Below are 13,748 nucleotides of genomic sequence, written 5' to 3' on the forward strand. Positions count from 1 at the left end.
CCGAGTAGCTGGGACTACAGGCGCCCGCCACCTCACCTGGCTAGTTTTTTTGTATTTTTTAGTAGAGATGGGGTTTCACCGTGTTAGCCAGGATGGTCTCGATCTTCTGACCTCGTGATCCGCCCATCTCGGCCTCCCAAAGTGCTGGGATTACAGGCTTGAGCCACCGTGCCTGGCCACAATAACTTCTTACCAGCATCCGTCGTGACTTTCCTGACACAATTTTAACTAAAATAAAGTGAAGTGATAACTAGAACACTGAGGGCTACAAGAAGCTCGGACTGTCATCTTGAGCTTTGATTTCTACTTTTTGTCTCTCCCAAACAGTCAAGGGTCAGCTGCCTGTTTTGCAATAAAGTATTATTAGCCCATAGCCACACCCACTACCATACATCCACTCTCAGGCCACAAGGCCAAGATGAGGAGAGACCATTTCACCCTTAAAGTCTAAAATATTGATGACTTGGACTTTTGCAGAGATAGTATGCCAGCTCCTGCTCCGTGCAGTCACGGTGTTCTCTGAGCAACTTGTAAATATTGTCATGAATGTAAATTTATAAAATTAATTGATAATAAAACGCTGGCTTTTTTGTATTGGGGCGCCTAACAAGATTCCATTTTTAAAAAAAAACACAGATTCTGTTGCTTTGGTAAAACTTGAAAACCACTGTGTTGTGGCATCGTCTGAGGACAAAGTGACATGCAGTTAGCAGTAACATGTGAATAGCTCTGAAGGAAAACCCCGGGAGCCTTCATGTTCCACAACTGACAATAACTGCAGGTTGGTCATATTTGGAAGTAATTTTTTAAACATAAAATCATTCTATTACTATTTATTGTGACAAAATACAACAAAAGCAGCAGCCTTCCGTGAGTTGTTTCTCCGTGCGTTACTTTGAAAGGTATACACTGATTTCTTGATACAACTGGTACGAATGTTGTTCATATCTGCTACTTTGTTACATTGTTTGAATTATTTTTTATTTTTGTAATTGACACGTAGTAATTGCACATATTTATGGGGTACACAGTGATGGTGCAATGCGTAGAATGTAAAACGATCAGATCGGGGTAATTATCGTGCCCATCGTCGCAAATATCAGTTTTTCGTGTTGGGAACATTGAACATCCTCCTTCCAGCTATGTGAAACTGTATATTATTAGTAACTATGGTCATCCTAGGTGGCATAGAACATTAGAACTTGTCCCTCCTACCTCACTATAATTTTGTATCCTTCAACCAACCTCTCCCTATTCCATTTCCCCTGACCTTTCCCAGCCTCTAGTATCCTCTGTTCTACTTTTTACTTCTAGGAGATCACCTTTTTTAAGCTTCCGTATGTGGGTGACAACATGTGCTTTTTAACTTTTGTTAAGGTCTCAATTTTTACACTTTGGGAAATAAAATTGGGAATGGTTTAGTGCCCAGGGTTTCATCTCCCCCGATGAGGCTGATGCCCAGCTGGAGACTGACCGCCACCTGCCTGGGAAGCTCCCGGGCCACACCTAAGCCACGCTTCCCGGTGCCGTGCAGAATCGGAAGCCATTCACCGATCTCCTTTGTGTCTTTAAAGGATATTTCCCGAGTCCCTCCGGTGGCTGATGGCCACCCAGCAGTTTGAGTCTGCAAAGAGGCTGATCCTCCACTTCACACAGAAGAACCGCATGAACCCTGAGGGCGACATCAAGGGTGTGATGCCAGGTGAGTACACCCGGGCTGGCCAGGGCGGGGGCTCAGAGAGGCTCCACGGGGCAGGTCCCTGGCACCTGGGCTGGTTTTGTTGCACAAACAACTGTTTTAACCAGCTGTGCAATCCTCCTCTGACCTTTTGGCCGGCACAAGGGCAATGTGGCAGCCTTGACATTCTCTCCACTTTCTAGGTGTTGTTTCTTTCATGATCAAGTCCAGCACGCTCTGGATCTCCTCCTCTCCTGCCTAAATCCAGAAGCGAGCCGTGAGCCCAGTATACGCTGTTCAAGGGAAAATCTATCTGGCCCATAGCCTGCCAGGTCTAAACACTGCCAGAGCGCTGGCTCAGGGTGTAGATGGCCCATGACCTCACCTTTCCAAAGCATGACCTTCAAAGAGCCACCATTGTCTTTACCTGGCCATGACCTATTTGTTGGGCAGCTGAAGACAGGAAAGGTGAAATGTTTTTGGATCGTCGTTCAGATCCATAGAATTCCTGTGTGTCAGGAGCGTTACCACAGCCAGGTGGGGGTTCTCAACCTGCGGATCCACGTTTCACCAGGAGGTTGTTAAAATCCAGATGCCTGGGCCTCTCCCTGGAACCCAGAGATTCTGACCTATTTGATTTGGGATGAGCCCTGAGAACTTGCATTTCTAATAAGCACTAGAAGAGATTCTGACACAAGTGGTATACGGATCTCCGTTTGCAGGTCACTGGTGGGCTCCACGCTCTGACTCACTGCCCTCACTGAAGACCTGCGATAGACAGTCGTTATAAAATTCCCTGGGAAAATAACCTCCAGGCCATTGTCCAAGAGAGAACGTGCTCATTTTCCCCCATGACCAGAAATGCTTGTGATGATGATTCAGTCATTGAATCAACAGGTGTTTACTAAATGCCTGCTGTGTTTCAGGCACTGTTCTAGAGCAGAGAAGACACAGGCAAAGCCTTGCTCTCACGGAGCTTGCAGGCAGGTGGGGCACGCAGACAGGGAGTTACGTGTGCATACGTCAGGAGGAATGAAACAGCAGGGCCGAGGGATAGAGGGTGGCAGGGAGGGACTACAGGCAGAGCGGCTGCGGAAGCTTCGCTCTCAGGGCACAGGTACAGGGACCTGAGTGAGGTGAGAGAATGTGCCCTGCAGGTATCCATTTACGGCAGGAAGGCATCCACAGGAACCCCAAATCAGAGAAGCCCTTGGTGCCTGGACAGGCCTCTCGTTAGACTCCCAATCCGGAAGATCAGGGACGCTAGGTCACTAGAAGCTCCTTGGTGCTGCCGTAGCTCAGCCAGGATGTCATCCTCTGCCTCGACTTGTGCAGTGACCTGAGAGTCAGTACCCCCAGGCTGGACCACGTGCTGGGCGGGGCGGGGCGGGGCCTACCCAGGGACACCTGAAGCTTTTGCTTCGCTGGACCAAAGAAGGATGTTTGCCAGGTCTGGTTGACATGAAGGGTGCTGAGTGTTGGTGCATCTGTGGTCCCTTTTTAATCCAGGGACAGTGATGAGAAACAAGACGACACTCACATGGCACTTACAGGTCAGCTACTTTTCTAAGTGATCTGCAAATATTAACTCATATTTAATATTTAGTCCCAAGGCTTCACGTGTGTTATTTCTCCGTGACAGCCTATGAGAAAGGCACTATAATTAGCCCCATTTGCCAATGAGGAAACGAGAGCACAGAGAGGCTGAGTAGCTTCCAGAGGTCACACAGCTGCTGAGAAGCTGAGCGAGGATTTGACCTGCAAAGCCCAGCAGGGGTGGCTTTGCCCTGCTGCTGTAACACGAGGGAGAGCTCCGGACGTGCCTGCGCTGAGCAGTGAGTACTCAGTCGGGGTTTCTCCAGCAGGGCCGCACTTGCGCGTTTTGGTCCAGATGGCTTTCCCAGGCGTCCCCAGACCCCACTCGGTAGCAGGCTAGTGCTCTTAGGCTTACGGTACAGTTTGTTTGGGGCATTTCCCTAATGAAGCCATCACACTCCGCTTCTTTCACGTTAAAATATTGTCTGGGAATAGCTTGTTTTCTCAATCCTAATTACACCGATTCATTTCCCTCCTGTATTTGGAAAGTGGTATTAGATCCTTTTTAAAAATGTATTTCTTTGCTCCTGAGTTTTGCTGGTCCTTGTTTCTGTTCCAGAGTCCCAGGCGGGAGGCTGGGTGAGAGGTAGTTGGTGACGTGTGACTTAACAAAGAGGAGGGAGGCTTCGCCTCCGTGGGCAGCGGTCCTCAGGCGGTCGCTCTGCCCCGCAGCCCTTCACGGCGGCCTCCGCTCTCTGCCGCCCCCGGCTGTCAGGTGTGTTGATGGCAGCACGATGGCAGCGCGATGGCAGCGCGATGGCAGGGCTGCGGAGTGCTGGGGGAAGGCAGCGTGTCCTTCAGCTGCTACGTCTCCCACTTCCAGCTTCCTCCACCCAGACTAGTTTTCTGCATGGAATCTTCCTCGCATCACCTCATCTAATCCCACAGCCAACACCTGCTCCGAGCCTCGTGTCTGTCACCCTCTCGTGCCCTGGCGGGCTGGCTGGGCTCCCCGCTTTGTTCCATCCTCCCTGCCACCAGGTCACACGAGATCTGATCACATCACCACCGGCTTCAAGCCTCTCCAGTGCCTCCCAGTGCGTTTCGGGTAGACCTCAGGTCCTCCAGGTCACTGGAGAGGCCCTCTCTGAGCTCTGCCTCCAGCCGCCTCCCACCCTGGCCTTCATTTGGCTCCAGGACACACCACCATCTTCCTCTCCACAGGGCCCTCCCCATGCACACCCCCTGTCCTCTCAGCTCCCACTCTTGGCCAGCTCCTCAGAGACCAAGTCAGCCCTCCGGTTAGTCGCTGTTATAGCTTCAGCACTTCTCCCCGCTTCCCCTCATCCCAGCTGTGATGAGTAATTGCAGGGTTCCTTATTAATGCCTGTCACCCCTGCAGAGCGGCAAGGCCAGGCAAGGCAGGGCCTCTGTGTGTAGAGCCAGACACTTCTGTACCCCAGCAGCAGCCCAGCCGATGGCCTGACGCGTAGCAGGCGTGCCATGAATATTTATGGGCTAAATGAACCCAGGACTCTTGTAGTAAGGAAGGGTTAGGACTGTGCTTGCATCGCCTCTGGGTAGGTGAGCGTCTCGGGCCTGGCTGGAGGTATATGTAGGGGTCCAGCGGGGCTGCTCGCTGCCCCGTCAGTACATCGTAACCTTGGATTTATGCCAGGGGAAAACCTGATGTTCCCAAATTTCTTGTTTCCTTTTCTGTTTTAAAGCTGTCCTTGGTTTATCTTCTAGCAAGTCTGATGTTCTCAGTGGCCCGTGCAGCTGAGTTACTTTAGATATGTGGGTGTGGTCCTGAGCATCAATCTCTCAGTGTCAGTCCTGCAACCTTCATATCACATAATGTGCCAAGTGCTGACAGCACTCCTGTGTCATAATTCCTGAGGTTTCCAGCATTTCTAGCAGGAGTAAAAGGTCCGCTGGTTCCCAGTGTGGCCGTGTGGCCAGCAGCCTAGTGCAGAAATGAGACCCAGGATGAGTGCCACACACGAGACTGTGCCTTCAGTTCTGCAGGCTGGGCATCCCTTATCCAGAATGCTTGGGACCAGAAGTGTTTCGGGGAGTGGATGTTTTGGGATTTGGGGATATTTGTATTATACTTACTGGTTGAGCTTTCCAAATCCAAAAATCCCAAATCTAAATGCTCCAGTGAGCATTTCCTTTGAGAATCATGTGGGTGCTCAAAAGATTCTCACTTTTAGAGCATTTCAGGCGTCAGATGTTGGGATGTAGAATGCTCAGCTGGTGTAAGATAAGCAAAAAGTCACTGGACAGCAACTGCCAGGCATAGAAGGAAGCACTTCATGTGCATGTCATCCGCATCTGAGCTTCACAAGGGAGAGGAGCCGTTCTCCTGCTTTACAGGAACAGAACGGGTCCAAAGAGGCTGAGCACTGGGGAACAGTAACTCCACGATCCCTCTCAGTGCCAGGCTAGCCCCGGGGAAGGACAGCAAATGTGCTCCTATCTTCTCTCCTTGTAGGGAGCCACGTGCAGGGTGCAGGCATCCTCTGTCCTCAGCATCGGTCCTCTCCGGGCAGCCTCACGCCTTACCCCCGAGAAGCCAACCTGCCCAGCATTGCCAGGCTGCACGGCTGAGTCTGTGTGAGCCGAGCGTCCCCATCTTAGCCCCGTGTGGGGCTCCCCGCTACCCTTAGCAATGACAGAGCTTGGGTTTTGTCCTGACCTGCCTCACTCTGCCTTAACAATCTGTTCAGATCCTGAGATGACAAGAGGGCGGATGTGTCAGGCCACCTCCACGTTCCACACTAGGTACCTTGCCCAAGTCACACCACCTGTAAGTGACGAAAGCAAGATCTGACCCCAGGCAGGCTGCACAGGGCCCTCGCTCTGCAGACGACCCCCATGGCTCACTCAGAGGGCTCGGGTTAGGTGGAGCCCGTGTCTGGGCAGACGAGGACAGAGATGACAGAGGTCGGCGGTGCCAGGTCGGTTGCTGAAGGCTTGGCTAGACGTTGAAGACTGTGCTGTCTGAGGTGACTTCGTGATAAGATTCCTATGGACGCTTATCTTCCACTTGCTTTCAAAGCACATTTATTCAAGCGGCCAAGTGGCGCCATCTCAATCCGTCCCGGAGGGGAGAAGGGCTGCGTGGAAGAGGCAGCGGCTGCTTTTTCTACTTCCCAACACGGGCGTGGAGCTCAGAGCTGCCTCCTTGGAGCGTTTAGTGTGCTTTTTTAATGACTCTTGTGGCAGAGATGGCAGCATCCCTTCTTCCCCTTCCTTTTCTCTTTTTCTCCTCCTCCTGCTCCTTGTCCTCCTCCTTTTTCTTTTCTTGCTTTCTGTCTCTATAACTCATGCTTTTCCAATTTCACCCCTAACGCGCTAGCATCGTCCACTAGGATGACAACAAAGCCGGTTTATCTCACACCCCCACGCAAGCCAATTCCAGTTCTCCTCTGCGTGTTTTCCCTGCTCCTCCCAAGCCTTGTCTTGGGCAAGGGACCACTGCCTCCTCTGCTGTCCTCGGAGGCCGGATTGACCTCTCACACCAGATGGCCAAATGTGGAGAGGCCGTGCCCTCCTCCCAGCGAGTCAGCAGGATCGTCGGGGCCTCCTTTTCCTTCCTCTGTTGGTGAAGAGAAGGTGGGAGATGTTGGGTTCACTGAGCCCGGGGCAGAGATGACAGAGGTCGGCGGTGCCAGGTCAGTTGCTGAAGGCTTGGCTAGACGTGCTCCCCTAGTGCTCCCGGAGGCCGCACCAAGTTCTCCCATCCGGCCAGGCAGCGCTTCGTCCTACTTCACAGATGAGCAGCTGGGCTCAGAGCAAGGACAGCGTAGCTTTTCCCAGGAGCCAGCCAGAAGTGCAGAAGCTGGGTTCCTGCCCGGGCTCATCGGGCCCCTCACAGCACCCAGACCTCAGCCCTGACTACACGGGGATCCGTGAAAATGCGGAGGCACTGGGGCTGCAGGGTGGAGTTGGACAACAAAATTCAGTAGGCTCGACATGGGTTTTGGTTGGAAAATGTTCTGATGGCTCTAAGTTGAGCAGACCGATGTGTCCTCCTCCTCCTCTGTCTCAAGGAGCGCACGGGAGCCGGGTGCTCACAGCTGCAAATCCTGGGTGCCAGTGCCCCACACCCTGGCCGAGCTCCCTGTTGCCCATTCATTGCCATGTGTGGGGAGTTCAGAGAAGTCCCTAGATGTCCGTCTGATATCTGGACAGACAAAAAGGCCTCTTGGATTCAGCTACCATTGAGGGTGTTAGAGCCATCTGAAGTGTCCTGTAACATAGAGCTTGTGGATTTGGGGCCCAGAAGAACAGACAATGCTGCAGAAGCTTCATGTTGTTGTTGACAGGCTGGTGATGTGAGTAGCTGGTAGTAAGATAAGCAAAAAGTCACTGGACAGTGACTCTGCCAGGCACGGGAGGAAGCAGCTCATGTGCTTCCTGACAACATATCAATAGCCCTGGAAAGGTTAATCTAATTCCACTGAGAAGAATTCAGTTACCTCTGCAGACTACAGTCAATTTTTTAGACTGGGTTCTAGGTTTAATTTTATTTAAAAAGCTCAGGTCATAATGCAATTGTTATTGCTTCTTTAACATCATACTTCATAAACAAGAACATATCAGGAGTTCAGTTTGGGGTATATATTTTTTAAACTTTAAACTTATATGGACTTGCTAATGGACATTTAAATTTTCTTCTCGGAAGTCTTCCATGGTGATAAAACGTAGCTATTAGAGTTGGTTTCTGATGAGGTCTGTAATAGCAAAGATACTCAGATCATCGGATCCAAGGTTTTCTGTTAACCATGATATTTTCAAGCTCTTTACAAAATTAGTTTTTTTAACCATAGAGAAACTGTGCCTGTAGTCAAAGTAGCCCATTTTTGCTAAGGAAAAATAATGGTCAGGAGACCTTGGGAGCTGAGAGGGTCCGTGGACCAGCAGCTGAAATGCCGGCCCTGTGGGCTTGCATACAGACCTCAATCTTTGCACCTAAGTATGGGAAGGAAGAAAGTTCTGGAAACTCAGCAGACATGATATCCCTCAGACAAGGGAAAGGTTTCTCCTGCCTTCTGTGCCCTGGCTGGTGACACTGAGCTCAGAAACAATGTTTGAATGAAAAGTTCCCAAATCCCTAGGATTTAGCAACACATTTTTTCTTTAAACTATAACGAAGGAGCTTTGTGACCCTCCTGCCGCTGGATGGCCGAAAGGAGGTGGAAGATGAAGGTTGACCTTGAGCCGTCTAGGGTTCAGAGTGGCCCTCGGAAGCACAGGGCCAGGGTCCTGGAGACACAGCGCCCGAGGGAGCCGGAGGGTTCCTCCAGAGGCAGCTCCCAGCACTGAAGCCTTCCTCGGTAGACAGAGGCCTCCCCATCTCCACCGCTTTTCTTTTTTTATAAATATATTATTCGGGGATAATTTTAGATGCACAGGAAAGCTGCTGAGATAGTACAGAATCTCCGTATACCCCTCACTCGGCTTCCCCGATTGCGAATGTCTGATATTGTCATGATACTATTGTCAAAACTAAGAAAGTGACATTGGAACACTGCTATTCACCAAACCCCAGCCTTTATCTGGTGCCTCCCGTCATCGTGCTTTCCATGAAGCCTCCTCCCGCCCCGGGATGCCGCCCAGGACTGCGTCTCACTCTCCCCTCTCCCTAGTCTCCTGGTCTGACAGCTGCTCAGTCTTTCTTGTTTCTCGTGACCTTGACAGTCTTGAAGAGTCCTGGTTCCCCTCCGCTTCGGGAAGTCTCCTTTTCCTTTTTTGGCTCCCCAGTGGGGGATGATTCCATGAAGACATGCCAGGCTAGGAAGGCAGAGAGGCAACAGAAGGCTGCGAGTGGCATTCCTGCTCCCAGACGTGCAGGCAGACAGCTCCTGGGGGCCAGCGCCTCTGCCGCTTTCTGAATCTTCCCTGTAAATTGCCAAATCGACACCAGCACCTCTGCAGACCCCTGTAACACTGCGCTGGGGGACTCCCTTCAGAGGGGAGAGCTGCTGGGGCCGCACAAGAAACCCAGTCTCATGATTTTACAGTTGCTCACATCCCTTGGAGCCAAAACATTGTCCAGCTCCCAAGGACTTCCATTAACTAAAACGTGCACACGTATACATATGCGTATGAATGTGTGCGTGTATGCGTGTATACACATACATGCAGATGTATTCACTTACGTGTTTGTCTTTCAAAGATTCGTATGTCCTAAGGGCAGTTTCAGCAGAAGTAGCTACAGCCATGGTAAGTTCCACCCCACAAGGCTAAGGAGCATATGTGCATGTGGCCTTCCCAGTCTCCCAGCCGGGGGTGACACAGGCAGATGCAGAGTGTACGGAAAAGAACTGCTTGTTTAGATTTGCCCAGGGCCTAATGAGTGCCTCAGTAACCTAGAATATCATTGCTGAGCTCTGTCCTCAGACAAAAGTGAACTGAGTCGACACTGTTTGTTGATTTGTGTGTACTCTGCCTGGTTCCACAGAAAGGGTTTGTGAAGGAAACTTCTGCTGACGGTGCACCTTGGTGCCCTCTCAGACACCCGAGGGAAACCGGAACTGCAGAGCTGGAGTCTTCTGAGTGCCTTTCTATCCTGGAAGCCTAGACCCTATCCACTGGCAAAGGAAAAAAAAAAAAGCCTTTCTCTCCCTTCTGTGGTGCCCAAACTGGGGAACCAGGACTGTGCCTGCAGCTGCTGTCCCATCCTCCATGGGCGGCCTGCCCAGGGCTCACAGCGTCTGTGTCTTTGCAGAGCTGGAGAAGGAGCTTCCCCGGAGGCCCAAGAAGGTCTGCATCGTGAAGGTGGTGGGGACACGGAACCTGTGGAAGAACATTGTGGTCCTGTGTGTGAACTCGTGAGTCAGAGAGGACGAGTGCCAGCCGGGTGGGAGGGGCCAGGGAAGAAGGCGGGCAGCGGTGAAGCCCAGGGCCCTACTCCCCACCCCACTGAACTTGGAATCCTAAGGGTGTGTGTGAAAAGTGACACGGGCTAGAAGATAGTGGCCTCCCCCTCCCGGAAGCTTCAAGCAGCCGGTGCCCCCAGCCCAGGCGTGTAAATCCTGTGAGCAGAGCCTCCCCACCACGTGCCCATGAGGTCCAGGGAACCAAGATGCACACGAACGCACCTCCTCGGGCACAGTGGGGGCCGCTACAAGGCTGGGACTGCTGGGCCCTGTCTCGGGACAGGGGATTTGAGACCCATGAGGCCTTGGCTGCAAAGTGACCATGGTCCCTGTCTGTAGCCGGCTCCGCCCTTCCTGAACCTGCAGCCAGCCTGGCCAGAGGCGCCAGGATGGCCGTGGGAGGAGGCAGGTGGGCCTGAGCCAGGCCAGTGAGCCCAGACCGCCTCCCAGGCCCTCACCGGCCCTGGTCACCCCGCCTGCTGGGTCCTGCAGGGGCTGGGGGCATCATTCACGCAGCTTCTTCGCAGCCCAGTCCCTGGGCTTGGTGTGTACCTAGAAGGTCACTCCTGTCTTGACTGACGGCTCAGTGGCCCTGACTGCACAAGGCGGTCCCTTGTTCAGGGTCAGAGATCACCAAGGTGGCGGAGGGGAGGGATTCGACTCATTTGGGTTAGGGGTCATCTGGGATGTGGCACTCATTTGTGAAGGGTCTCGAGCTGCCACAGGTAAAGACGGAGGCCCAGGGTGAGGGCTTGGGGCCAGGTGACCGCTCAGGGTGAGGGCTCAGGGTGACCGCTCTCGTGCCCACACCTGTCTACTGAAGCCGTGGCAGAGGAGCATGAGCGTGGACCCCCACCAGAAGCATTCCATATTTCTCTCATGTCTCCTCTTTTGCATTTGCTCCGTTATCTGCTCGTGGTTCGGTCATGGTGGGCTTTTCTATGACACATTGTGTTGCTTCTTCATCTCCTGGTCACCTGACACCATGAGCTCCCGGGAAACGGCACAGCCCTGGCGTGGGGGCAGCCCACCCACCGCCGCTCGGTATGTCTCCACAGGCTGACAGGGTACGGGATCCACCACTGCTTTGCCAGGAGCATGATGGGCCACGAGGTGAAGGTGCCGCTTCTGGAGAATTTCTACGCTGACTACTACACCACGGCCAGCATTGCGCTGGTGTCCTGCCTGGCCATGTGCGTGGTGGTCCGGTTCCTTGGGCGCAGGGGAGGCCTGCTGCTCTTCATGATCCTCACCGCCCTGGCCTCGCTCCTGCAGCTCGGCCTCCTCAACCGTGAGTGGGCCGGGGAGGCGGGCTGGGTGCAGGGAGTGGGGCTGGCAGACCCCCAAGGGCATTTGAAAGGGCTGGGTAAGCCTCCAGCGGCCACTCTGAAATCTACCGCTGGAAGGAGCTGCTTCGGGGAGGACAGAGCTTCCGTGAGAGCATCTGTGGAGCCCGCCTCGGAGGGCCCTGGGCCTCCCCTCCCCCTGCCCCAGCCCGGGCTGCACCATGATTCCGTCCGAGTCCTGGTGGCCGGGTCTTCACTAATGGTGCAGACTGCTTCTGTGTATGACAAAGAAGAACAAAGGATTGTTTCTTTCTAGTGACATGAAGGGGGAAATAAATCTGTTTTGTCACCCTCGCATTAGGGCCCTGCTTTTCAGCAGATGTTCCCGAGTTCATCAGCTTCTCTTTGGACCAAAACATTTCTCAGTAAAGGTTAAAAATAATCAGGCCAGATGCGGTGCCTCATGTCTGTAATCCCAGCACTTTGGGAGACCGAGGCAGGCAGATCACAAGGTCAGGAGTTCAAACCAGCCTGGCCAATATGGTGAAACCCCATCTCTACTAAAAATACAAAAAATAATTAGCTGGGCTTGGTGGCACATGCCTGTAGTCCCAGCTACTCGGGAGGCTGAGGCAGAAGAATCACTTGAACCTGGGAGGCAGAGGTTGCAGTAAGCTGAGATTGTACCACTGCACGCCAGCCTGGGTGACAGAGCAAGACTCTGTCTCAAAAAAAAAAAAATAATAATCTAAGGCAAAGCTAGAGAGTCCTTCTGGCCCCTCCAGCAAGCTCTGTATAGCTCCTCACCAACAGATTCCCCCTTGTGTGGACAAACCACCACAGCACCTCCGTGGCCGGCCCAGGGCATGACATGAACAGGCAGGGCCGCTGAACCTCCTCTCCCGCCCTGGCACGGTCCTCCTGGGACAGGCTCGGGACACTGTGGGAACATGGACCACACAGAGCTCCCCTGCCTTTACAAGGAAAATGAACCCAGGCTCTCAGAACTAGATGCCAGGGCTGTCCACCACCCCCAGACCAGAGTGGCCTTGTCGTGCAGCCTGGGTTAGAGATGGCTCACTTCCAACTCAGGAGCTGCTTTCTAGCTTGGACAGTTCCTATGCAATCTATACCTTGCTGGGAGACTGCTAGTAGGCTTAGCTAATGGAATACACACGTGGTGCCTGTCTCCCTCCATCCCCGTTCCCCAGCTGGCCTTCCAGGGAGCCTCTGCCCTGCTCACACAGTTGGGACGGAAGTGGCAGAGTGCCTCAGCCACCAGGTGTTGCCATGCCCCTTTGGCCCTGAGCAGGAATGCACAGGAGCCCCAGGTAAACACCAGGCAGCCGTGAGGAGCAGAGCTGGGGCCAGCAGGGGTGCCCCACAGTGCTTGATGCTGCTTGAGTGCAGGCCGCAGTGACCTGTGGGTGGCTTTATATGCGAGGAAGCTCACCCTTTGCACCTGCCAGGGTCTTGCTGTGAAGGTTCCATTTTCTCCCAAGGCTCTGAGGTCAGCGGGATCTTGCCCCTGTCTTCCTAATAAAAAGATCTGTGTTTAGTGCAGTATGAACTCCACTGCCCTGGCAGCCAGCGCCATCCCAGAAACGGAAGGGAGTTTGCTTGAACCAAGTCACATGGGAACACACTGGGCTAATTCCACACCTAACGTGCTCTCTCCTCTCTTCTCACCTGCTCTGCCCTCGTCTGTGTGGGTGCGATCACGTCCGCGGGCCCAGTGATTGGAAAGTACAGCCAGCACCCCGACTCAGGTGAGCCCCAAGCGCGCGGGCGGTGCTTCCTCGTCTTGTATTACATCTAAACGGGCGTTTTCGCCAAGACTTACGGACCTGTGGTTTCCATTTCCTCTCTCTCTCCCCCTTGCCCTCCAAGAACTGCAGCTGAAGTTGGCCGTAGGTTGGACACTATACGGATACATTTGTATTCTCCCTCTTGGCTCTAGAAAGAGCGACTGCTGCTTCCCTGTTTCTGCGCTGCTTGGCACGCATGCCCCGCCCCTTCCCCTGGCACCAGGCTCAGCACAGGCCCTGGCCTGGCGCCAGCTTGCTTTGTCTTGTGGACAGCATCTGGGTGGGGGAGAAAGCCCGGGAGTGCTGGGGCCCGGCCGTCTGTGCTGCCAGGGGAAGCCGCTGTCCCCCTTTGACCCACGTAAGCTTGCCGCCCTCCAGCTCTGGGGACAGCAGAGTGCCGCCCTGCACCTTGAAGCTGCTGCTGCACCTGCCTGGCCTGCCCCAGCCCTCGCCCGTGTCCCTGGGGAGCACTTGCCCTCTCTGCAGCCTCGGGGGAGCTGAGCTGAGCTGAGCCCCAGCTGTATGGCCCTGACAGCATGTCCGTGCACGG

General features: G+C 53.5%; 1 protein-coding gene across 2 annotated transcripts in view; it reads left to right on the forward strand.

The window, feature by feature from the left end:
* The window catches only part of SLC22A23 (solute carrier family 22 member 23), a 183,799-nt gene that overhangs the window by 157,301 nt on the left and 12,750 nt on the right, over positions 1-13,748 (forward strand). For both annotated transcript variants that reach the window (XM_023221087.2, XM_023221088.2), the window contains exons 5-8: positions 1,575-1,702; positions 9,954-10,056; positions 11,163-11,395; positions 13,127-13,159. In XM_023221087.2, the coding sequence (XP_023076855.1) occupies positions 1,575-1,702; positions 9,954-10,056; positions 11,163-11,395; positions 13,127-13,159 (497 nt within the window). The remainder of the gene's footprint in view (positions 1-1,574; positions 1,703-9,953; positions 10,057-11,162; positions 11,396-13,126; positions 13,160-13,748) is intronic.

Source organism: Piliocolobus tephrosceles, chromosome 5, assembly GCF_002776525.5.
Source record: "Piliocolobus tephrosceles isolate RC106 chromosome 5, ASM277652v3, whole genome shotgun sequence".
NCBI classification, from domain to species: domain Eukaryota; kingdom Metazoa; phylum Chordata; class Mammalia; order Primates; family Cercopithecidae; genus Piliocolobus; species Piliocolobus tephrosceles.